The sequence below is a fragment of the Taurulus bubalis genome, assembly GCF_910589615.1.
Source record: "Taurulus bubalis genome assembly, chromosome: 21".
NCBI lineage: Eukaryota > Metazoa > Chordata > Actinopteri > Perciformes > Cottidae > Taurulus > Taurulus bubalis.
The window spans coordinates 10,457,124-10,480,882 of NC_136609.1; the positions used below are offsets into that span (position 1 = coordinate 10,457,124).

Here is a 23,759-nt window from a genome sequence, read left to right on the forward strand (position 1 = left end):
GCGTGTATCGCTCTGTCTCTCCCAGCGGAGGCGACATTTATTATGGATCGACATGTGTTATTGGGGGGGTTCAGATAATCTGTACTGTGGATATTTCCTTTGTTCTGTCTGAGGCATGAGTGCTGTAATTGGCATCAGAATGGTGTGGGAGAGAAAAGCAGGAGGGAGACAGAGGAAAAGCCTGGATCAATAGCCTCAGGCTGGATTCTGTATTTTCTTCATTTTACCATTCAATAAATGAGCAATTGGTCTTTTTTCAAGCAAGAGCCACATGTTGCTCTGATTGTAACCCCTGGCAACGTTCTTGGGATACTGATGAATATTTTGGACTAGAAGCAGCTCCCACCTGGCAATTTATATGTAAAACTTGCAATTATTCTCTCTTTTCCCCCAAAAAAATAATTGCTAGCAACAGGGCTGGAGCAACTCGTAGTTGATTAGATGACTAATAGGATCAAGGTTGACTCACAGATCTTTAATTGGTTATTCTTTTTTATGGTACCTCTATGGAGAGTGAGGTATGAGCCATGACTATATTCTTTAGTCTGTAATAAGTAAAAGATGATATGAGATCCTTCTCCATGACAACACCATCAATTGGATGCGATGTATTAATTATGAATAATGTTCGCCACCCAAGAGTTTGAAAGACTTGACGTGATAGTGTTAGTTCAACCTGTGTCTGCACATTTTGTGCTGGCCAGCAGAACGAAAAGCAGAATATCGACTCAAAGATTGAAGAAATCCTTGTCACCAAATCCAAACCTATAATTTGTATTCTGCAGCTCAACTTTAAAATTGCATGCGCTCTAGCATAATAGCTTGCATCGTTTCCCTCCATTTAACCTCTCCTCGAGGGGTGTCGCCTGATAGCAGACAGCATTGTTACGCTCTGTTCCCATCGACTCACACTGGTTGGCATGGGAGGATTTAATGGTCTGAACCAGGCAACCAGGGGTGGACAGCATTGTATAAACATCTAATTAAATCCAATACAATAGCTGATGCATCGGACCGCCTTCGCTGGTCGCCTCTTCTGGAGCTTTGAAACTCATCTCGCTGGGTGGAGCTTGATCAGTTGTCATGGAGATGGTTCAGTTGTTGTCACATGACCGAAACATGGAACGTCGGTCATGTGACACTAAGCTGTATGTCTTTGGAGAAAGATGCCAAAGCCCTGAGGATGAACCTGCTAATACAGACCCTAGTTCTTCTTCTTCTCCTTCTTCTTCTTCTTCTTCTTCTTCTTCTTCTTCTTCTTCTTCTTCTTCTTCTTCTTCTTCTTCTTCTTCTTCTTCTTCTTCGTCTTCGTCTTCTTCTTCTTCCTCCATATTCATAACCCTACTTTAAAAGTGCATCCCGCCCCCAACTGTGTCACAGGGTGTGTGTGTGTGTGTGTGAGAGAGAGAGATGTATTTAAAATAGATAACCACAAGTGATGAAATTGTAAATTAATACTTTTTTCATGTGTAAAATGTGATACTTGTTTGTTAAAGGTTAATTTGTTTACTCTCCTTTTAGTTTAGTTTTGGTCTCTGGCGGCTCCTGAGGGAAATACACAACGTGTCTACGTTCACCAGCTCGTTGCTCGCCGTGTGTGTGTGTGTGTGTGTGTGTGTGTGTGTGTGTGTGTCTGCTGTTTGGTTGATCAGAAAGTGTTTTTCTAATGACTTTCCCTCAATGTAGAAAAAAGCACTTGATGGTGGAGCTGAAGGAATGCATTTGGTGATACGTGTCTTTTCCCAGAAAGCAAAAGCAATGGAGTCGATGCAGAGAGCCAGAGGGAGACGGAGATAAGCGAGATGGGAGAGGGATCAGTGCAGCTGTGTGCCTCTTTAGGATTCCTGCTCTCTACCTCCTCTAGCCGGGGCCAAACCGGCATCATTAGGTTTGGCAAATTACCCGAGCGGCCATTGTGGCGCAGCCATGGCACGTTAGTGTGTCTTTTTAACTGTGGCTAAACTCAGTCTATTCACTTGTAAAAGAGAGCGCCCATTGGCAGATAGTTGGCCGGTCGCACAGAGAGGCCATTCACCCCGGTAGGAAGGAGCTGAGAACACTGCCTCGGAAATGGTCCTCTCTGAATATTTTGATGGAGAGACTTTGGATGCCCTCTCCGTGTCCGTTTGCTCCAACCGAACTGACTTCACTGGTCATTAATATTGCCGTTTTAAAGGTGAGGGCTGAAGTGTGAGCCGCTGTGTTTCAGACGGAGACGTTTTGAGAGATTTGCATACGGTCGCAGCAGTTGTTTTGTGAGCCCCCTTTGCTGAAGGAGGAATGTGGAGTTTGGAGCAGGTCCCTGGGGGATTCACTGTTTCTTTTAATGATATTTGGATGAAGTCCAAGTACAAGAGAGTTGAGACAAGAGGCTGATATACAAAGGTCAAACGCTGGACTCCTTTTTGATGCCGTGGGGGAACAACTTACGAGGCGTCTGAATGGGGAGATGATTACGTGTAATTAATATCCCTGTCATATAGCAACCTCGGTGAAGAGGATTTGTCAGGACTTGTACGCCCGGTGTCTCAGCATGCTCATTCTGTACCCCGTGTAATCCGGCCTGAGGTGTTATTAAAGATTTTCAAGGTCGTTTTGTCCATCTTTTGTCGTCAGATCCCGACATTTACGTCCCTATAATAGCTGTTTTGTAAGAAATGACTGAAGAGGTTTTACTCATCCTGACAGAATAAGAAACAGCAGCTTCACAGTGTCAGTGCGGATGCCCTGTCGGCGTATTCAAACTTCCAGAAAGCTTAGCGGTCACATGGCCACAAAGAGGCTCATCCATGCTTTCCTCTCCCCTCCGTCGCATCAACTCATTCATATATAAGCAGACGGTTGAAGGTATCCAAGTGACACGCACCGTGGGAGGGCTGCTCCCATCGGCCGCTGCACTTCGTCTGAAGACAAAGCCAAGAGTGCTTGAATAGGAAGTGCTTAGATAATAGAGAAGGGAGGCTCTCTGTTACATAACATGGTGTAAGCATGCTAAAAAAAACGGTGTCAATTGTGTACAGTACGGGTCGTGAGATGATGTACAGGAAGTTTATTTCTTTCGTTCGATTCTTTGCTTTTTGCTCGTGACTCACTGGATCGTTTCACCTCCACGGGGCGTCGAAAAAAGCAATAACTTAATCTGAGGATGAAAAATCCCTGATTGGTTGAACCGTAGATATATTTAACCTGTGAGAAGAGGCCACGTTCAAACGTAGCTTCTTTTTAAGGTTTCACAAGTCAAAAATGCCCAATTTAAATCTAATATCAGGACAATTTGATACACTTTATATTAGCGGAGAAAGTGTCATTTGATATGCATGTAGATCATAATAATAATACGATTTGTAGTCTGAGGATTGTAACCATTGCTCTGGTTTCTATTCCCAAAATCTAATTAATCCCTTCAAACAGGCCTCTGTTTATTATTAATGCATTTCTGCTGCTAGGATTTATTTTACACAATAACATTTACGTTAAAAATACAAAGCGAGGAGTGAAAATGTCAGGATCATAGTGGAAGTTATTGCAAATGCGGGAAATGCTTTGAGTTTTTTGCCGACTGATCTAGAGTCTGTGTTGTCGCCGAGCGACGTGACGGCAATAGATGCTAAGATATGAAGAAAACACCTGTCATATTTAGCTTTTTCGATTCGGGGAAACAAAGTGCTAAACTCTCTGCTCGGCTGCTGCAAGAGGGTTAACGTCTTGGCAGTGGTTCTCTCCGGGTGGGGGTCACATGTCTGTTCCTGTGCTTTTCCTCCCACAGTCCACACACACACAGGTCACATGAATCACACACTCTGTGTTTCTAATCTCCTCACAGGTTGTTCAGGCTTTATGGTGTTTTTCCAACACGGGCAGCTCCGTGGATGAATGTATGCTCTGACACGCTCGCAGCCTGGAAGGCTTACTTCCTACTTTTCCATCAACACTCAAAACTCACAGCGGACACATTGTGATAAGCCACATTTGGAAGCATTAAAGGACAACATGGTCAACTTCGTAGTGCTTATATCACCTATCAAGTTCACTTATTCTTATTTATATTCCTGGCAGCCTTGATAAGCGCATTGCAGCCTTCTGCCGATTAAAAACAAATAATTTGGCCTTTGCAAACAGAATCGATTGGTGTGAACTGATGTACTGGGAAACAAGGCCAATGTAGGCGTCTTTTAAACACGACTGCGATCTTTCTCTGACTCCAACAAAGTACTTTTAGTCAGTGGTTCAGTGTTCCTCGTTGGAGGGCTCTGACAAACAACCGCATTCAAATCAGCAGCCTCCGTCTTTTAGCTCTGCATCCCAGCGTTTCCTCCCGCCCCTGATGAATCTTACTGACGTCTGCTGCCGCTCCCCCTCATTGTGCTGAATAGACAAGTCCCAGGACACTAGGCCTCTCGCCCGCCGGCCTTTGCGACGCGAGGGGAGCGCGGCCGCGGGAACAAAAGCGAGGCCAGCGGTGAAGGCTCTGCTCCCGCCGCCTCATTAAGCAGCAATGTGAGACCCAGCAGGTTGGAGAAGCTCTGCCTCGGTCCTCCTGGTGAGCAGACGACAGGCAGACATTCACCGCCTCCATTCTCCAGAGCGGCAATGAGGCTGTAGTCGAGTGGTTAAAGGGAGTGGGCGGAGCTTAGCAAACCTGCTAAACTGTGTTTTAGAAGAAGTCTATTTTTTTTTTTTCAATTATACAGACTTTTCTAACTCCACTTAGTAGATTTCTTTCATTTTCAAACATGTGTGTTTCATCTCCAGCTGACGCTGACTTAAGTGACATCACTTGAGGCAACTTATCAGACTTTACGAAGCTCCCTTTGGAGCCACACACGGCTTTATACTACTTTTAGTAAACACCAACAGGAAGTTTCATCTGCTTTAACATTCTGATTTCAGCTCTTTACTTACTTCAACTGTCACTTCAACATTTAACAGTTTTTTCACCTGCAATTTTCAATCAAACGTCCATTTTCTTCAGAAAATAAAACCTTTTTCTATTTTATGATCATGTTTATGATCTAAATTGATCTCTAAAACATTTTCTCGAGGGTTTTAAACTGTGAAAGATAGGCGTGTCATCCCCTTCTGTGTGCATCTCATCCTAAAAATAACTCAAATGTTTCGCTGCAGCAGTGAAGCTGCCGTCGTCCTTTTGACCCGGATGTCCGTATGTTGACACCGTGGTGAGAAAAGCTCCGTTTGTCCGCCAAATGTAGGAGAGTAAGTCCTCAAAGGTCATCATCATCATCATCATCATCATCATCATCAGATCATCATCTTTGAGCAGATCTGACGTGCATGAATGGATTTTGATGTCCACACAAAGACCCTTCATGTGGCTCCCAGTTCAAAGGTCGCCCCCCTGTTTGGCTGCGGGCCCGGCCTCGTCTTTGAATAGCTCTCCTCAGTCAGAGCGATCCCCGCCGGCGGCTCCCTCGGCCGGAGGGTCGGCATTAGAGAGATTGGCGGCTCTGGCCTTTTGAGGTGAATTAGCCGTGACCGAGTCCCGCTGACACCGAGGGGCTGGACACCCAGAGCAGACAGACAGAGCCAGCAGAGGCACCGCTGGGGGGGATGAACTAATTCAGATGGATGGACGGGTGTGCAGAGACAGACATGTACAGTACGGATGTTAAAAATCGAACACAGATGTTGAGATTTAATACTAGATTGGTTTGTTGGTATGAATCTAGCCGTGTGCTTAAACAGACGTCTCCTCCTCCTTCCACCAGGTGTTTCCAGAGGACCTGATAGAGGACTGGATGTGGTTGTAGCCATGGTTACGTCCGGCTGGGGGCCGCGGGCCCTCTCCCCTCGTGGCCTCGTGCTGCTCGTCTGTGCGTCTGTGTGTCTGTCCCAGCAGCCTCCCATCCAGCCAGCAGACTGCAGCCGAAAGGAGCATCCTGTCGTCTCGTACCCAGGTGAGTGTCTGTCTGCTCCCCTCCTGCAGAGAGACAGGTCCACGGCGGTCTCACCTTCCGGTCGCTCGGTGTTTGGGAAAACAGCGTTAAAAAGAGAGCTAAAAACAGAATTAAAACAGCTTTAAAACAGCGTTAAAACAGCATTAAAACAGCATTAAAACAGCGTTAAAACAGCGTTAAAACAGCGTTAAAACAGCGCTAAAACAGAGTGAAAACAGCGTTAAAACAGCGTTAAAACAGCATTAAAACAGCGTTAAAACAGTGTTAAAACAGCGTTAAAACAACATTAAAACAGCGTTAAAACAGCGCTAAAACAGAGTGAAAACAGAGTGAAAACAGCGTTAAAACAGCGCTAAAACAGCGTTAAAACAGCGCTAAAACAGAGTGAAAACAGCGTTAAAACAGCGTTAAAAACAGCGTTGAAACAGCGTTAAAACAGCGTTAAAAACAGTGTTAAAAACAGCGCTAAAACAGCGTTAAAAACAGCGCTAAAACAGCGTTAAAAACAGCGCTAAAACAGCGTTAAACTAGCTGAGATCTGGCTTTGATGGTCTGAAAGCTGATTTGTAAAGATTCCACCCAACTATATATTATGTAATATATATATATATATATATATATATATATATATATATATATATATATATATATATATATATATCTTAAAATTAATTGGCTTTGTTAAAAAGTTGTGAGTCTATGTTGTTTATATCTGATTTACTGAACCTCATACAGAAGTTTGTAGTTTGAGAATAATGAGGTCAGAAAACGTTTTATGTGATTATAAGAAAAGCTTAATGACAACCTCTGTTGCATCATATTGCTACATACAATATATATATTTTTATATATATATATATATATATATATATATATATATATATGTATGTACACTAGATCTGACCAGTGAAATAGAGATAATAACAGCGCTGCTAAGAGCTTGTGCATCAAGGTTTATATGAAGTGAATAAATGTTTTGAATGTCTTCAGTTTGGCCTCATTAGATGTTCTTCTTCTGCTGTCTAATAACTGTGAAAGGCCTTTGATGATATTATTTTTGAGAGGATGTCGCCTTCCATTCAGCTCAAATCAAACCGTGCCGTTACTGTTCTGGATACGTCCGTCCCACAGACTGGGCCGTCCAATAAAAGGAACCAGCATTCGTTCCAACACCAGTAATTTGCTCTGAAACGTCGTGGGAAGGATTTGTTTGTTGAACTTTATCTGGTTTGTTCACGGTGACCAAAAGACGGGGAGGAAACAGCCGGCGGCTTGTTTATTGTTCAGCTTTAGAGTTAGCTGTCCTCCTGCCTGGCAGAGGCTTTAAATCAAGAGCATTTCACTTCATATATTATAGTGATACACTTTATTTATGCAGCACCTTTCATCAACTGAGTCACAACCTGTAAATAAATAGATAAATAAAGCCGGGCAAAAGTACACAGAATGAATTGATATAAAATCTACCGCACTAAGAGTCCAACTAAAGCAAGTGGACTTGTGTTTGCTCCTATTGATTTTCATTTTGTTAAGACCACAAGAAAATCAAATCAGTCCAGACTTTATTATTTATTCTTTACAACGCAGCGCTCAATAAGCAGGAGGAACTACCCGCCATGAGTCTCTGTTTACTCACATTGTTGTGTTTTAGGATCGTTTGTCGCCACCAGACCTCACGACTCTAATTATATTCCGCCCGATTCTTTTAATCAAATCCACATCTTTCGTCTGTAGCAAAGGCTCATGGGAGATTTCAGAGCCAGGTGATTCATTGGAGAGAAATGTGACACATGAGTAAAAACACTGAGGGCTGAACTGAAGCTGGGGCTGTGAGCCAGGTCGCGTTTGGTGGAGAAGGGTTCCCACGCACCTCTTTCATGTCTCCTCTTCCCTTCTCCTCCTTCTGTCCAGCGCTGAGGCCGTGGATGTTCGAGTTCTCCCATCCGGGAGTGAAGGACTTCTCCCAGCTGGCACTGGACCTGAGCAGGAACCAGCTCATCGTGGGGGCAAGGTGACGACCAGCAGCTCAAAGCAGCCGCATCAAACAGCATATGTCACCATATGTCACCAAAATACAATGTGTATGATGGCGTTGCATTCCTTGAACTTGCATGTTAAACCTTCTGCAGTGTGTGTGTGTGTGTGTGTGTGTGTGTGTGTGTGTGTGTGTGTGTGTGTGTGTGCGTCCGCTGCTTGACATTAAACTTCTCTTTTACAGAAACTTCCTCTTCAGACTGACGCTGAGCAACGCCTCGCTCATCCAGGTAGCGTGAGCCCAGAGCGTACGCTAAGGAGGCTTCTAGTTCAATTCATATTTCATACTGTTATTTTAAATGGATTAAAAGGTTTTAGAAACTATTTACATTTTGAAAAAACACATATTACAATAATTATTACAAAATTAATTTTGTAATAAGTTTTTTACTTGAATGGCTGATTGAAATTTATCAAAATGAAAATTCAGCGGGGTTTTTTGTTTGTAATTTTTTACATTATTTTATATACAAATATGTATATATTGAGATAATTAATTTTGTGTAAATGTGATAAACATTAAGCTCATTATTTAAGTTATATAAGAGTGAGGACCTTATCAGTGTTCTGAATATATATTCAGTTTATTTTGAATTTGCTGTTTTATTGGTAATTCTTGTTTTGTTTTTTCAAAATAAATCTATTTAATGTAATATACTGTAATGTATAAATGACACATGGAGGGTTATATGCTGCACTAAGTCTTTGCCTCTAAATCCACTCTTTCTTTGTTTATTTTTTACCGATTAAACACACATTATTGTGTATTTATTAGTGTATTCTCAGTGTATTTTTGCACAAATGTTCCATGTGTGTTTTCAGACGTACACATTACACGCTGCATGAAGTCTTCCTAAACTCCCGTCTGCGCTGATCATTTGGTTGTGAACAAACCGAAATATTGGTTGTTTTGTCCCCCAGGCGACGGAATGGGCGCCGGATGAAGACACGAAGCGCTCGTGTCAGAGCAAGGGGAAGACGGAGGTAGTGTGTCCAACAAGACAGACGTCCTCCAGAGGACTCTTTTCAAAACGTGGTCTGAAACGTTCACTTTTTGATCGGCGACCATCAGAACTGAGTTGTGCTGTTTGTCTGCAGGAGGAATGCCAAAACTACATCCGGGTGCTGTTGATAAGTGGGAGGACGCTCTTCACGTGTGGAACCAACGCTTTCACCCCCGTCTGCATCACCAGGCAGGTCGGTACCCCAGCTCATCAAGAGGAGAAGTGATGAAGTGCGGCAGGTCTGAGCCAATGGATCATCCACCATCAATCACCCCAGTATCTCAAAAAAATGTTAAGCCAAATGAATTTCCATTTTTGTTCCTACCTGCTGCTTTGAGGTAGGAAACACGTTCTGCAATCTTTAAAAAGTGAATCTAGAACACGTTAATCATGATAATTGGGCTAAAACCTACTGAAGAACAGTACTATCATCTTCAAAAAGATGGAAAATACTCTTTCTTTTCAAATATTTAGGAAACTGATTATCGGTCATTAGTCTTATCAATGAGTCGTTGAGACTATAAAATGATGGAAAATAGTGAAAAATAGCAATAAGATCAGATCCAAGGAGGAAATATTCAACCTTTTTGTTTTGATTTTCCATTTATACAACATAAAAAAAAGAAATGCATCAAATACTCAGCAAATTGTGACTTTACTAATTGATAAACTCGTCATTTCAGCCCTATTAGGAGGTTCTTCTTTGCAATGTATGCTAATTAATAATTGATTTTATTGGCTTTATGATCCTGAAAAGTATTAATACAAATAATATTTTATGTAGACATCCCTCAGAATTCAGAAAATGTAAAAAAAAAAATCACTTTTCAACCCACGGTGCAGTGATTCTGTTGTGAATGCAGATGTGTTTCCACCTGCTTCCCTTCCTGTCAGATTGGTAACTTCAGCCAGGTGTTGGACACGGTGAACGGCGTCGCCCGGTGTCCCTACGACCCGCGCCACAACTCCACCGCCATGGTAACGGAGCGAGGCGAGCTGTACGCCGCCACGGTGATCGACTTCTCGGGACGGGACCCCGTCATCTACCGGAGCCTGGGGAACCTGCCGGCGCTGCGCACCGCCCAGTACAACTCCAAGTGGCTCAACGGTAAAGAAACAGGGACCCGCGTCTCCGTCTGTGGGCGTCACATCTCCCGCGTCTTCACACCTGTGTCTTCACACCTGTGTCTTCACACCTGTGTCTTCACACCTGTCTCTCAGAGCCTCACTTCGTGTCCGTTTATGAGATCGGACGGTTCGCCTACTTCTTCCTGAGGGAAACGGCGGTGGAGAACGACTGCGGCAAGGTCGTGTTCTCTCGCGTGGCGCGGATTTGCAAGAACGACATGGGTGGGCGTTTCCTTCTGGAGGACACCTGGACCACCTTCATGAAGGCCCGGCTCAACTGCTCACGCTCCGGAGAAATCCCCTTCTACTACAACGAGCTGCAGAGCACGTTTTACTTACCAGAGCAGGACCTGATCTACGGGATCTTCACCACCAATGTGTGAGTGACGCTCATCCGTAACCTCTTCTGTAAACTAGAGTTTGAAGGCGTGTGCTGATGTGTTTTACTGAGGATGCTAACAGCCGGTATAGCTGTTTGAACATGTATTTATTCTTGCAAGGTGCAGCATCCTTGAAAAGCTCTACACTCTCTAATACTACACTTATACATACACAAGCGATGTCTCATCAAATGCATTTTAGTGCTAAAACCTGCTCATAAAAATGTATTTAGTTATTGTTTCATAATGTCCCTTAGTTCAAATCTTTTTAATGGGATTTTCTGTTGACTTTTTGCCAGTGCTCAGATCCTTTATTTATGCAAAACTAGTACTCCTTGAAGTAACTCAAGCTAATTTTCAAATATTATTCAATTCAATCCCAACATCACAAATACAAGTTTGCCTCGGAGGGCTTTACAATCTGTAACATGACATCCCTGTCCCTCATCACGAAAAACTCCCCCAATAAAGATAGTAAAAACCCTTTCACAGGGAAAAAAAGGGGAAGAAACCTGAGGGAGAGCAACAGAGGAGGATCCCTCTTCCCGGATGGACAGAAGCAATAGATGTCATGTGACCAGAATGAATAACGTAACGGAGTTACAGCACATTACAGGAATATGACAGAAATGATTCATATAATGAGTAGTAGGCATGGTCCATGATCCAGATGGCCACGATCCATTAAGCAGAAGGAGGTAGAGAGGAGGGGCATCAGCAGGGCCATGGCAGTAGGCAGGATTATGTAATCATATATTACATAACTAGTCTAGAACAAGGCATCATTGCCACGTGTTTGTATTGTTTAAAGCACAGTAAATCTCCCAGTGTTCTCCTTTGAGATGTTAGGGAGTGGAAGTATGATTACACACTTTGTTTTGTCTGTTAACATGCATTCTCATTCTCTCAATCTTGCTGTTTTTCCTCACTGACTTGCTGAGCTCTGACTCCTCCCCTCCTCCAGCAACAGCATATCAGCGTCTGCCGTCTGTGCCTTCAATCTGAGCTCCATCACGCAGGCCTTCAACGGACCCTTTCGCTACCAGGAGAACCCCCGCACTGCCTGGCTCTCCACCCCGAACCCCATTCCCAACTTCCAGGCAAGTCATTGAGACACACTGGATCCACACAGCTGTTCTCTGACAACGTGATGATGAGTCGTGTCCTTCCATTACGCCCCAGCCTTCCCTCAAAGACTGACATTTTATTGCCGAGTACAGAGAAATTCGAGCTCAGCTCAATCAAATATACTCATAACAATAAGTGCTTGGCATTTTTCCCAACTCGTATACAAAATGCTGCAGTGACATTTCAGTTTATGTAATCTCTGCATTTCATATGCACTAGGTTTCCAGACTAGCATGTATTTAACATATGCGTATATCAGTACAGTCGGTTTGACTAAAAACATGAAATTTGTTGCGCAATGAATGCCATTGCACTGACACACCTATTTCAAATACATCCGTTCACAATCTCAGTTACACCGCAGTGCACTGCTAAAATTAGCTGCTGGAGTTTTAAGCTTCTGTTGAACCTGCAGACTCAGCAACACCTTTTTTAAAGCCGCCACCTCTTAACGCGTGCCTGTCGCCCCTCAGTGCGGCACGCTGGAGGAGGGAGGCCCCGGCGGGAACCTGACGGAGCGCAGCCTCCAGGACGCCCAGCGACTCTTCCTCATGAACGATGTGGTCCAGCCCATCACCGTCAACCCTCTGCTCACCCAGGACAACCTGCGCTTCTCCAAGCTGGTGGTGGACATCGTTCAGGGCCGAGACACCCTCTTCCACGTCATGTACATCGGCACTGGTGAGAGAGAGAGGGTCGACCGCTGGGGCACAATTGTAGTACTGATTTAAAAAGAATATGGTAAAATAAAGGATGCCTTGTTAATCTTGTCCAATCAGAATATGGCACCATCCTGAAGGCTCTCTCCACAACCAATAAAAGCCTTCAAGGCTGCTACCTGGAGGAGCTCAGGCTCTTCCCTCAAGGTCAAATTGGACCAATTAGGAGCCTGCAAATCCTTCACAATGACAGATCTTTGATTGTCGGGCTTGATGACAGACTGGTGAAGATCCCTTTGGAGCGCTGCTCCAGCTATCCATCTGAAAGGTATGATCCAAGAGACCCTCAAAGCCGATGTGCAGGCTTTAGTTCAGTTTTGTAGTTGATCAGAATAGAAGGAAACGAGTGAGCTAGGATTATAGCGACACAGATACAATTCAACATGAATATTTAAAGTATAAAACAAATGTAAATCCAATTTCTGCAGTAAATGTTGCAGTTGTATTAAATCTGGGAGCCGGCTCAGTTTGAAGGTTTGCTGCTGCTGCTGCTGCTTTACGAACTCAACTTGAAAATACTTTAAAAGATTAATGAACTTAGTGGCATTAAAGAGACACACACGTGTTGGTGGCCAAGTGTGAAAGGCTCGCATTAAGCGCTGACAAAGGGGATTATGTTAAGAGCCCAGTTTATGTTCCCTGTTAAGAAACTGCTTCTGATCTGTCAGTCCATATGTTTGCACACATATTCTGTACGGTTGTTAACACATTTATTAAATTATGGTCATTTAATAAATGTGTTAACAACTGTACAGAATATTCTATGATGCCTCAGTTCACTCCTTCCTTCCTGCATGCTCTATTCGAGACCCAATCCTTAAATACAGAGAAAGTCTGCGAGACTGTTCTGAAAATTGCAATAAAAAAATTGCAATAATGACTGACGCGTTCTCTGCGTTCATACCAGTCAGTGCATGGAGGCCCGGGACCCGTACTGTGGCTGGGACCACAAACAGAAGCGCTGCACCACCATCGAGGAGAGCTCCAACATGAACCAGTGGACCCAAAACATCACTGAGTGCCCAGTAAGACAACCACAGTCAGTCTGTATTGGTCTTTACTGTAAATAAATCATTAGCTCTCTGTAGGGAGTTCAGGAGAAGTTCCTGTGTGAGAAATGTCTCAGTAGCATTCCTTCCTCTTGGATTTATATGGGGTTATTATCAATAATAACACAAATAAATGCATTGTTAGCAATCTACAGTACATTTTGTACATGTGATTTATTATTATTTGTTTGCATATTTAGTAATAATATTATGGGACTAGAGGGCATCAAGTGGTAGCTTTGGTGCATTTAGGCAAATGTGACTTATTCGTGTGGACATTAATCCCCTTGAATCATCTCTGGAGGTGAGGAACCTGACGCAGGATGGCGGTTTTGGTACGTGGGCGCCGTGGCAACCATGCAACCACAACGACGGCGAGGGCTCCATCAGCAGCTGCGTGTGCCGGTCCCGCTCCTGCGACGGACCTCTGGCCCGGTGCGGCGGGGTCGAATGTAACGGCCCGACCATCCAGGTGGCAAACTGCTCCAGGTGCAGATCTTCACGACCTCACAGATACTCTCAGCTGCCGACGGCTTTGCTAAATCTAAAGATAGTTAAATCACCACATCCGTACTTCTTTATCCTCTGATTACCAAGCTTGACGAGAGTGCGGCTTATCTCTGTGCCGCAAAACAAATGGATTCCCGATTCTGTCCCTCAGGAACGGCGGCTGGACTCCCTGGTCTTCGTGGGGCCAGTGCAGCAGTAGCTGCGGCATCGGCTTCGAAGTGAGGCAGCGGTCCTGCAACAACCCCTCGCCTCGCCACGGCGGTCGGATCTGCGTCGGCCAGGGTCGAGAGGAGAGGTGAGAGGCAGCACGTTTGCGGCACGCTTCTGCAGCCAGGAGGACGAGGTCATGACCCCCGGCGTCCCTGTGTTCCCAGGCTGTGCAATGAGAAGACGCCGTGTCCCCTGCCGGTGTCGTGGACCGCCTGGGGCCCCTGGGCTCACTGCAGTGCTGAATGTGGAGGGGGGGTCCACTCCAGGACCAGGACCTGTGAGAACGGCGACAGCTGTCCTGGATGTTCTCTGGTACTGTAGTGCCTGCTTCTTAAATAAATCAGGTCAAAGGTGTTGGAGCCACATTACATTGATTGGCTTCAGCTATAAGGAAAGCTAAAAGAGAGCCTTGATGATTTATACACACATTCATATGCAGTTATACTGCGCTCGGTTTTCACCTAATCTCATTCTACTAAACCTGCACTCATGTGGTTGAGCTGCAGTAAATATTTCACTATATTCTGTAGGATAAATATGTTTAAATCTTCTCTTCCGTTAGGATAAATTAGTTGAGACACATTTATTAAAGCAAGCACACTTCTCATTCATGTTTCTCTGCAGAGAAGAAATTATTTAGTTTAGTCATATTTGGATTAATAGATGCTTTACTTGCTGGAGGACGGGTTATTGGGTCATTAAAATCAAAGATAAATCCCCTTGGAGCATGAATGTGCTCAGTAAATTATAACCAGATGGATTATGGGATTTCTTTTGTGCGGTGGCCCTTTCTACGACTTCTGTCGAGTACCACGGCTGCTTCGTTCCACCTGCCGGTGGGAGGGTGTAACGTACATACAGGTTTACGCTGCTCCTCCAAGGATCCAGCTCCGTCCTCGCAGGAGCCCTGAGCAACGAGCCGTGGTGCCGCAAAAAGGAATGTGATCCCTCGCTGGATTCCCAAGAACAAACATTGCCGCTTGTGCTTGTTGGATCTCCCCCAGGAGAAGTCATTGTGTGTCTGCAGCGAGGTGCCGCCTCTTCTCAAACACCAGAAGTCCCATTAAACACAGTAATTAGCTGCGTAATAAAGTCCCTCCAGAATAAAACTGCAATATTTCTGTTGTTCAGCAGCGGTGTGTCTCTGAAAAGTCATGGAGTTTTAAAATGGTTATTTCCAGGCCTGGAAAAGTCCTTGAAAAAAATCTAATCCCAAAAGTTCATTTACGCTGAGTTTGAAATAATTAATATGCTTTTAAAAGAAATACTCAAAATATAAGCAGGCATACATACAGGCATCTATATAAATGTTTATTCTTTTATTAAGGTTAGTCATTTAAGGTTTACTGTATGCTTTGTATTCTCATTCTTAGTTTAAATACTACATTTACTCACTTTTTACTGTTTACACAAAATGTTTGCTCATGGAAATTTGGTCTAAAGTCATGGAAAAGTCATGAAATCCACTGGTCAAAATGTGTAAGAACCCTGCAGTAGAATAGACAGAAGCTGATTCTTCTGCTTTAATGGTGATCCGCGTCCTCCTTCCCGTCCTCCAGGAGTATAAGGCCTGTAACCTGGAGGCCTGCCCTGAGGTGCGCCGCAACACCCCCTGGACCCCCTGGATGCCGGTCAACGTCAGTCAAGACGGGTCCCGGCAAGAGCAGAGGTTCAGGTACACCTGCCGGGCGCTGCTCCCCGACCCCCAGCAGCTCCAGCTGGGCAAGAAGAAGATGGAGACCCGGTTCTGCCCCAATGACGGGTCTGGAGCCTGCCAGACTGACTGTGAGTACTGGGAATGAATGGATCATACCAGTGAAGCCCGGTAGCGCTACAGACCAGTCAAATATACGGCTTTGCAGCGCTGCGTCTGATTGGGCTTTGCAGAGTGCTGCTGGTGGCAGAGCTCCCAGTTTGCCACAATAAACACAGCTGGTCCCATCAAAAGCAGGATGAAGCCAAACTGCATGCAGACATCAATCAGCAGACTGATTAAACATCATTGAGCCGTCAGGGGGAAACACTTTCCTGTCCCCTCAAGGAATCTTTTTCACGCAGAAACAAAAAATACAAAATCATCAGTTTAGCTATTTAATCCAAAAATAGGTAGCTGACAAGGTGAACACATCTGTGTATTTCCAGCTCTGGTTGATGACTTGGTGAAGACCAGTGGGCGGACTTTGTCCCAGCCTCAAGGCGTGCGCTGGGGATTGTGGGAAACGTGGTCCAGCTGTTCTCAGCAGTGTTCCCGAGGCTTCCGAACCCGGAAACGTAGCTGCTCGACCGCGGAGGGCAGGACGAACCCCAGCGCCTGCGTGGGATCCCCGGTGGAGTACCAGGACTGCAACGCTCAGCCGTGCCCAGGTGAGCGGGAGCTTCTGGTTGCTCGGTGTCGCCGCAATAGCAGGAAACCTTTAATAAAGTTGATTATGTGTGTGTTCCAGTGAGCGGGTCCTGGTCCTGCTGGTCCTCCTGGTCCCAGTGCTCCTCCAGCTGCGGGGGCGGACACTACCAGCGGACTCGGACGTGCAGCAACCCACCGCCTGCCAGTGGAGGAGACATCTGTATCGGCCTGCACACTGAGGAGGCGCTCTGCAACACACACGCCTGTGAAGGTAAAATGGGGTTTTCTGAGTAAAGCATTTATCTTAATCTTTACACCATCAGTTCACTCCCTTGATTGACCCTTACTCCATAGATTGAATAATGTGGTTAGTATGGACGCTGATGGGAAATCTCACACAGCAAGCGGCGAATCAATATTTGGCGTTGAGGTTGTTGGAGCCCGTCCCAGCATGCGTTGGATGGATGAAAGCCCAAAAATAAACAGAAAAAAAACCTTTACTCTCATTTTATCTTTCAACAAAAAAGACAGAGAAAACAAATTGGTGTAATCAACCTGAGCTTCTGTTCCATAAACAAAGGAAGCCCTGCAGCCACACAAGGAGGCTGAGCTGTGACTGATGATGACCAGAGCCCTGCGGACAACAATTCTCAACCTGCACACTTGGTGACCGACCACACAGTTCCTGGGATAACGGGACTTAAATATCCCATGAGCCACTTCTAGAGAAGTTTTAAAAACATCCCTGAGCTCGTACTAAGACAAGGACATGGAGTCGGTCTGGTTGCATAATTCAATTACATTCTACTGTTTATTTTGGGGGATTTCTTTTGGAGTGGAGGTATTTAATAATGCTGATGATGCATCGATAACACAGGGAATACAACAAGAAGATAAGGATGCAAAGGCAGATCCCAAAGCATCGTACATATTTACCTTATGCAAACTATTTTTTAGATTACATGGCTTTTTTTTCTTTACATATTACGGTGTTCAATTTTGGCGTATTTGTGTTATCTCTTTTTCAGTCTCAAGCTTTCTTTACTTCCTCAGATTGGGGCGAATGGACCGAGTGGGGCGACTGCGATGAGGAAGGTCTGCAGCATCACACTCGTCGCTGTGGTGAGGACCAGCGGGCCGAGGCCAGCCTCTGCCCGGGTAACATCACCCAGTCCCGGCCCTGCCAGCCTCATGAGGTGCCAGGTAAGCACATGCTTTTGTTCCCAAAAATTGCTGCGACACATTTGCTGCATATCGTAGACTGCAGACAGCTCCAGATCCAAAGGTTTAATCACACACAGTAAGTGCTGACTTGTTCACTCTGTGTAGAAATTAAAATGGCAAACTATTGGAGATGTCAGCATCCTGCCTTCTTCGAGAACAGCGGAGCCTTTGTCTTTTTTTTTCTTTGATCTTTTGGAGCTTGAGTGATTTGAATTCACTAGATTTGTTTTTCCCCCCGTCTCTCTGTGTTTTTCTATCTCTCTCCAGTTATTTTACCCGGACAGGAGGACGAGAGCTGTGGAAGTGAGTGAAAACAAGCGATGTCTCTCTTTTCAGTCTCGCCAACATGATTATACTTGATAGGTGTCGGCTTAGGATATAACGATTACACATCCCAGCTCAGACACGCCTCATCAATTCCTTTGAATTGTGCCGTTTTTTAGCCTCCAGTCTCTTGTTGCAGCCACAAAAATCAATGTCAGTTTGGTTAAATTGAAGCCTGTAATAATAATAACTTGGTGCTGCTACATGTTGAAAGTTACAAAGTTATTGGATTTCTTCTTCACCTGCTGTGCGCCTCACAGTTGGTCGCATATTGACTTTTGTTTGAGAGTTTTTCCCAATGCAACATGGGATTGAGCCAAGATTGGGGTTGTTATTGGTGTTTTGATGAAGTTAGATGGATCGTGACATCACGTCCCAGTGTGATGGAGGTTCCTCCTGTGCTGCCTCACTGGCGGCGGCGCCTCAGGGTGGCGATGACAGTCAGTAGAGTGTCTTTCCTAGACTTTAGTCCAAGGAAAGACATCTAACATTTACTGGCCGGACTGCAATAATAGTTGGTGGGGTTGGGTGATTTTTTAATAATCGTCTGAACCCACTGAACCCTTCCTCTGTTCCCCAGAGGAATACCAATGTTTACCCCACTCCCACTGTACACAAGAAAGGGAGGATTAACACTTGCCTCGTCGTCCCTCTTTCCCCACTTCCCAGCATTCACTCTGTTCCAGTTAGTAGCCGTGGGCTCGGCCAGTTTCTTCGCAGCAGCGTTACTGTCAGCACTGGCCTTCACCTACTGCCACCAGGTGAGCCGGCCGTCCGCAGAGTCCGCTGTCATCCACCCCAGCACACCCAACCACCTCACCTACAACAAGCAGGGCAACGCCACGCCAAAGAATGAGAAGTACATCCCCATGGAGTTCAAGGTGGGCTGGCTCAGCTGTGTCATTTGACGCCTGCACTCCTACTACTGTCACTTTTTATCTGACTTTCTTCATGCCTCCTCCTTACAGACGCTAAACAAGAACAACCTCCACGTCAACGACGAGACGTGCAACCACTTCCCCTCCCCGCTGCCCTCCAGCAACATGTTCACCACCACCTACTACCCTCCCAGCATGGGCAAGTACGACTTCCACCCGGACTCCCCCTGCAGGACCTACATGCACAGCTGAGAGGCGGTCCGGCGTGGAAACACACCGATCGCCTTCGCTCACCCAAATAACGTGTTTCCTCGTTCCGAAAGATTTTGACAGATTGCCCTGTTGGTCGAGATCGCAGTAAACAACATGAGATCTTAAAGACTCGGTTCACCCAAATCACACTTGTGAATGCAGAGCTTTTCGTTTCAGGAACAAAAAATGACATTCTGCAGCAGAAGCTGTTTCCTTCACATCATATCTGCAGTTTTTCATTCACGAGTTGCTTCAGCATGCAAAGAACGTTAAGGTTTAGAGCATGCATATACATACTGCTGCAGTGTATATTCTGGTAGTGTAATATTCTACAGAAAAATGTGTCAATTCACAAGGTAACGTTGAACAAAGTCTGCAGCGGCACACTGAAACTGAAACTGGAATCACATTGTTCAATTTATCATTTCTCCAGGTTTAAATATTCAGAGACGTCCGTGCTCATTCGACTGCACCTTGACTTTCCTTTTAGTTGAGTCACATTTCCTTTTTTTTATTTTTATTACTGATATTCACACGTCCAAAGTCTCCGGTGGAAGCTGGCAGGCTTGTTGCTTTCGCCCATTCTTCAAAAATGTTTGTGAGGCAGCACAATGAGCCAATCATCATCAAGGAGCTGCGAAGATTTGCCACAATGACACGACTCCAGAGGCACCCGCTCGCCTCTAAACACTGGAGGTGCTCAGCAGCCTTAACCTCTCCAGGTGTGTATCCTGAAAGCACCCTGAGGTGCTCTGGTTGTGCTCAGGGCAGCGTGAGAGCAGGACAGGACCAGACGCCCTTCAGGTGCAGCAGACTTCTTGGACAATGTGAGAAGAGACTCATCCGCTGGTTCATGTTTTGGGGATTCTCCTTTTCCTCCTTCTCAGCAGGCAGGTGGGTGCAGCGGACTCACTAATACTGTAAAATATGTCATCAGTTAAGACTGATATCTGTGATAAAAAATTAAAAAACAGACAAATTGTAGGAATCATCCCTCACTGTGTGAATGAAGCAAAGAAATGAACGTACAGATTTCTGGTTTATTTGCTTTAATTTTCACGTTTAGTGGAATCCACAGTTGAAAACAACACTGACGAGGACACGCCTCACTTTGTACTGTACATTATTAAACACAATCGTTTTTATTGGCTTTTCTGTCAGCAGATTTGATGAATTATTGTAGGTGTGTTCACATATTTCAGTGTTTTTGTATCTGCTGAAACTGAATTATTTCATATTGTAAACATATGGGGCATGTTCTTTGGCAGTCACGCTCATATTTTCTGGATGTTATTACATTAAGGTTATTGTTTCATAAATCACCAAAAATATTATCCAGCTATTTTCACCATAAATCAGCCACAAACTTCAAAGGTAACTCCAGCAATGTGATGGATGAACCCGCTATTATAGTTTACTGAAATTAATGGAAAACAATGGCTGCCCAAATGATAAATAACACTGTTTCTGTTGTTGTTTTTCAATTATAAAGCATGTTGGATTATAACAATGTTTTTTTCTTGCATTTCTGAATACAAATAATACATTATTTGTTCAAAAACATGCATAAATAGTCACGATGATTGCCCGTAGATGTGAATGAGTGAACGGCTGCCTGTGTGCGAGGAAACATTACTGGTGCTTGTACAAATATGTTTTTCACATTTCTGTGGATCATGAAGGCATTATGCTTGCAAAGGTGTTAAAATGCTTCCTTTGATTGACAAATTCTGCAATGCTTTCTGAGGGGTCAGTCATTTCAGATTAATTTCTAAGAAGTATCCTGGAAGAAACAATGTAATGTGGTAGAAATAATGGCGGAAATGCAAAGTAAATTAATTTAAATCATGTGTTTCTTTACTATTAGTGTCGTTATTCTCCATATATGTAAAATATGCTTAACTGTCGATAAATTTGACTAAAGTGCTCCAATTTATTTGCACACCATCTCTGTTTTTAGTGACAATTATATTTGCAGGGAAACATCTTTTTCTTACAGAGACGTACAATTTAAAATTTTCACGAGTTTACAAAAATTGCTAATATTTAAGTTGCTCCATGCTGTAAAATGTATATCTTGAGTTCCTAAAAATGTAAATATTTCTCACCACCTGCAGTGTTATGTAGCATGAAACAAACCCCCCTGATGATACATGTCCACCTTTGGGTGCTAAGTGACTGCATGCGCCGGCTCCCTTCCATGAGTATACGGTCCATGTTTGTGTACACTGTACAAATATGTGTGTATGTATTTGGCCTGAACGATGGGAATATTCATTTTTAAAGGGGCGTTGTCACCCTGTGCTGTGACAGAAAGAAGGTTGAGTTTTGTACTTAAAGACCTTCGTCAACGGATCCCTAAATTGATTTGTTGTGTTCCCAGAATGCACCTCTGCTATTATAATATGATGTTGACTTAACACTGCCTTTTGGACACTGTGAACTTTTGGTACTCTATATTTTTGTATAATGTACACTGTAAAAAAAATGAATAAATCAACTTTGGTGCCAACATCGTGGTAATCTTTGCTAAAAGCTTAACGACGACCTTAAAAACAACAATACAAAACTTTTTGTTTACACCACAACCAGTCAATATCTTATCAAGATCAGTTGTAAAATATTGTAATTCATCAAAAATATTGAACAGCTGCAAGTAGCTTTAACTCTCCGAAGAACCTTTGCATTATTTTAAGACACTGGTAGTGTCTAAAATCAATATAAATGATACTAAATCAGTTAAAACTATACCTCTGATTGCACTTTCCAACAGCTAACAAAGATTTTGGGGGGAAAAATGGAAATATTCACGATCGAGAAGTAATAAAGTGGCCAAAAAGATGTATACTTCATCGCCAACAGCTTTTTTGTCCACTCAGTCGTGTTTAAAGTGGATTATTATTTTTACCTTTTCAGAGGTTTGACTGATGCAGAAGCAGGAAGACGAGGTTACAAGGTGCTTTATTTTAGTGACTTTACTTCTCTGCCTCCCTCAAGTCTTCAATAATTGACGTTGCTTTAGAGAAGACGGGCATCGGCTGCACCGTTTTGTCCTCTATACGTGGTGATTATGTTTCTATTTTTCATGTGAGCCGGTCAAGAGACCTTTACTGATGAATAATAGAGGCAATAGAGGATTGAGGAGTCCTTAAATGTAACCAGGAAAACAAAGTTACCTATGCAGTGATTTATTTAGCTGTTGGACTGGTTTGGAGGGAAAATGTCAAAAGAAACAGCTCGTTTATTATTATTTACATTTGCATACAAGCCCACAGATATCCCACACAGGGCCAACACTTTAGCTCTTTTGTTCTGAACAGACTGCACTTTTTATGGTTCCGAGTCCAGTGAGACGCACAGCTCGGCTATCTGAGAGTTTAATCTGCTCGTAAAACCACCGGGTCACTCGGGCATTATGTTCCCTTATTTATTCATCTGAATGTCTTTTCCCTCCCATTTAGCAACGGGATCAAATTAGAGCAAAACGTCTATAAATATAACACATAACACGGAAGATGCACGCAAGAAAACCTTGACACTGTTCCCTTTCAAATTTCAGAAGGTCCATGGATATAATGTGTTGCTTCAGTCTGGACCAAAGTGGTGGGCCGACTGTCCGCCCATGAGAAAAGAAAGAAAGCGTAATCCTCACTTTAAAGTTTGGTAATCCACCACATCAAAGTGTCTCTGAACACGTGAAGACATAAGTCCATGAAACAAAGTGGGTCATTTCCTTTTATCTGATGAGCTGTTGACATTTGTAGTTCCTGCATGGGACTCTGAATATCACGAGCCTCTACTGGACCATGAGGCTGTCTAAAGGGATTCATCCGAAGCCGGGGAACAAAGTGGTTTATATGTGGACCTCCATGTCCACGGGTTCAACAGCAGGAGATGGATATTTAAAGATATGTTGAGGCCTTCCGTCTATCTGCTCTGTGAGCAGGTGAGTGCAGGTGTGGAGCACTCAGCGGGAATAAGTGGTGGAGATGGATGGAGCAACTCGCCTGGGGAAACGTTCTCGGTTATTCTCGTCCACCTGAAGGGTCGAAGAAAGAACGAGAAAAAGGGCAGAGATACAAATGGCTCCTGCTAAAAGGCAGCTGGATTCCTGCAGGGCTTCCTGACATGGAAGAAAATGTTCTGCAACATCTGCTCCAGACCTGCAGCAGTGGGCCCTCAAAACATCCTCAGCTGCTCTTATTGCTGCTTTTACTTTGACAATGCTGCCATCTGCTGGACAAAAGCAGCATGGCCTCTCGTGCTGTGTTATTGTACTCTGTTAAGACACCTTTAGCCACTGAGTGCTCCCAAGACCCAAATGAGGATGTTGTCTTCAGCTCAATCTGCATGGAAGTACAATCACACATCAACTCAGTGATCTCAACCCAAGTTTAAAAAAAGGATTGGAACGAAGTGCTGGGGACTGATGAAGTGAACGCTTTGGCCACACTCACTATAGTGTGTCTGGGGGAAAATAGGATTCAGATAAAATAATTTCTGGGCAATTATTGAGCATGGGGATGGAACTATTGTGCTTTGTGTGTATGCCAGTGCCGCAGGAAGAACCGTGCATGTAGAGAGGGAATAATACATTCTGATAAATATCCTGGTTTGGGTAGAACATCAGTTAAATGTTTTCATAATGATAGAACGATCC

General features: G+C 44.1%; 1 protein-coding gene across 1 annotated transcript; it reads left to right on the forward strand.

Annotated features, from left to right (window-relative positions):
* Positions 1-5,770: 5,770 nt before the first annotated feature.
* LOC306753163 (semaphorin-5B-like) lies at positions 5,771-19,099 on the forward strand (the record flags this gene model as incomplete). The annotated part of the gene is made up of 21 exons (XM_079237016.1): positions 5,771-5,915; positions 7,827-7,926; positions 8,134-8,179; positions 8,871-8,933; positions 9,048-9,146; positions 9,848-10,061; positions 10,175-10,460; positions 11,426-11,561; positions 12,063-12,270; positions 12,369-12,576; positions 13,216-13,333; positions 13,662-13,846; positions 14,019-14,162; positions 14,242-14,389; positions 15,637-15,862; positions 16,220-16,441; positions 16,522-16,692; positions 17,475-17,624; positions 17,913-17,948; positions 18,639-18,850; positions 18,938-19,099. The coding sequence occupies 21 exons, from the start codon at positions 5,771-5,773 to the stop codon at positions 19,097-19,099; spliced, it is 3,279 nt and encodes a 1,092-aa protein (XP_079093142.1).
* Positions 19,100-23,759: the final 4,660 nt, after the last annotated feature.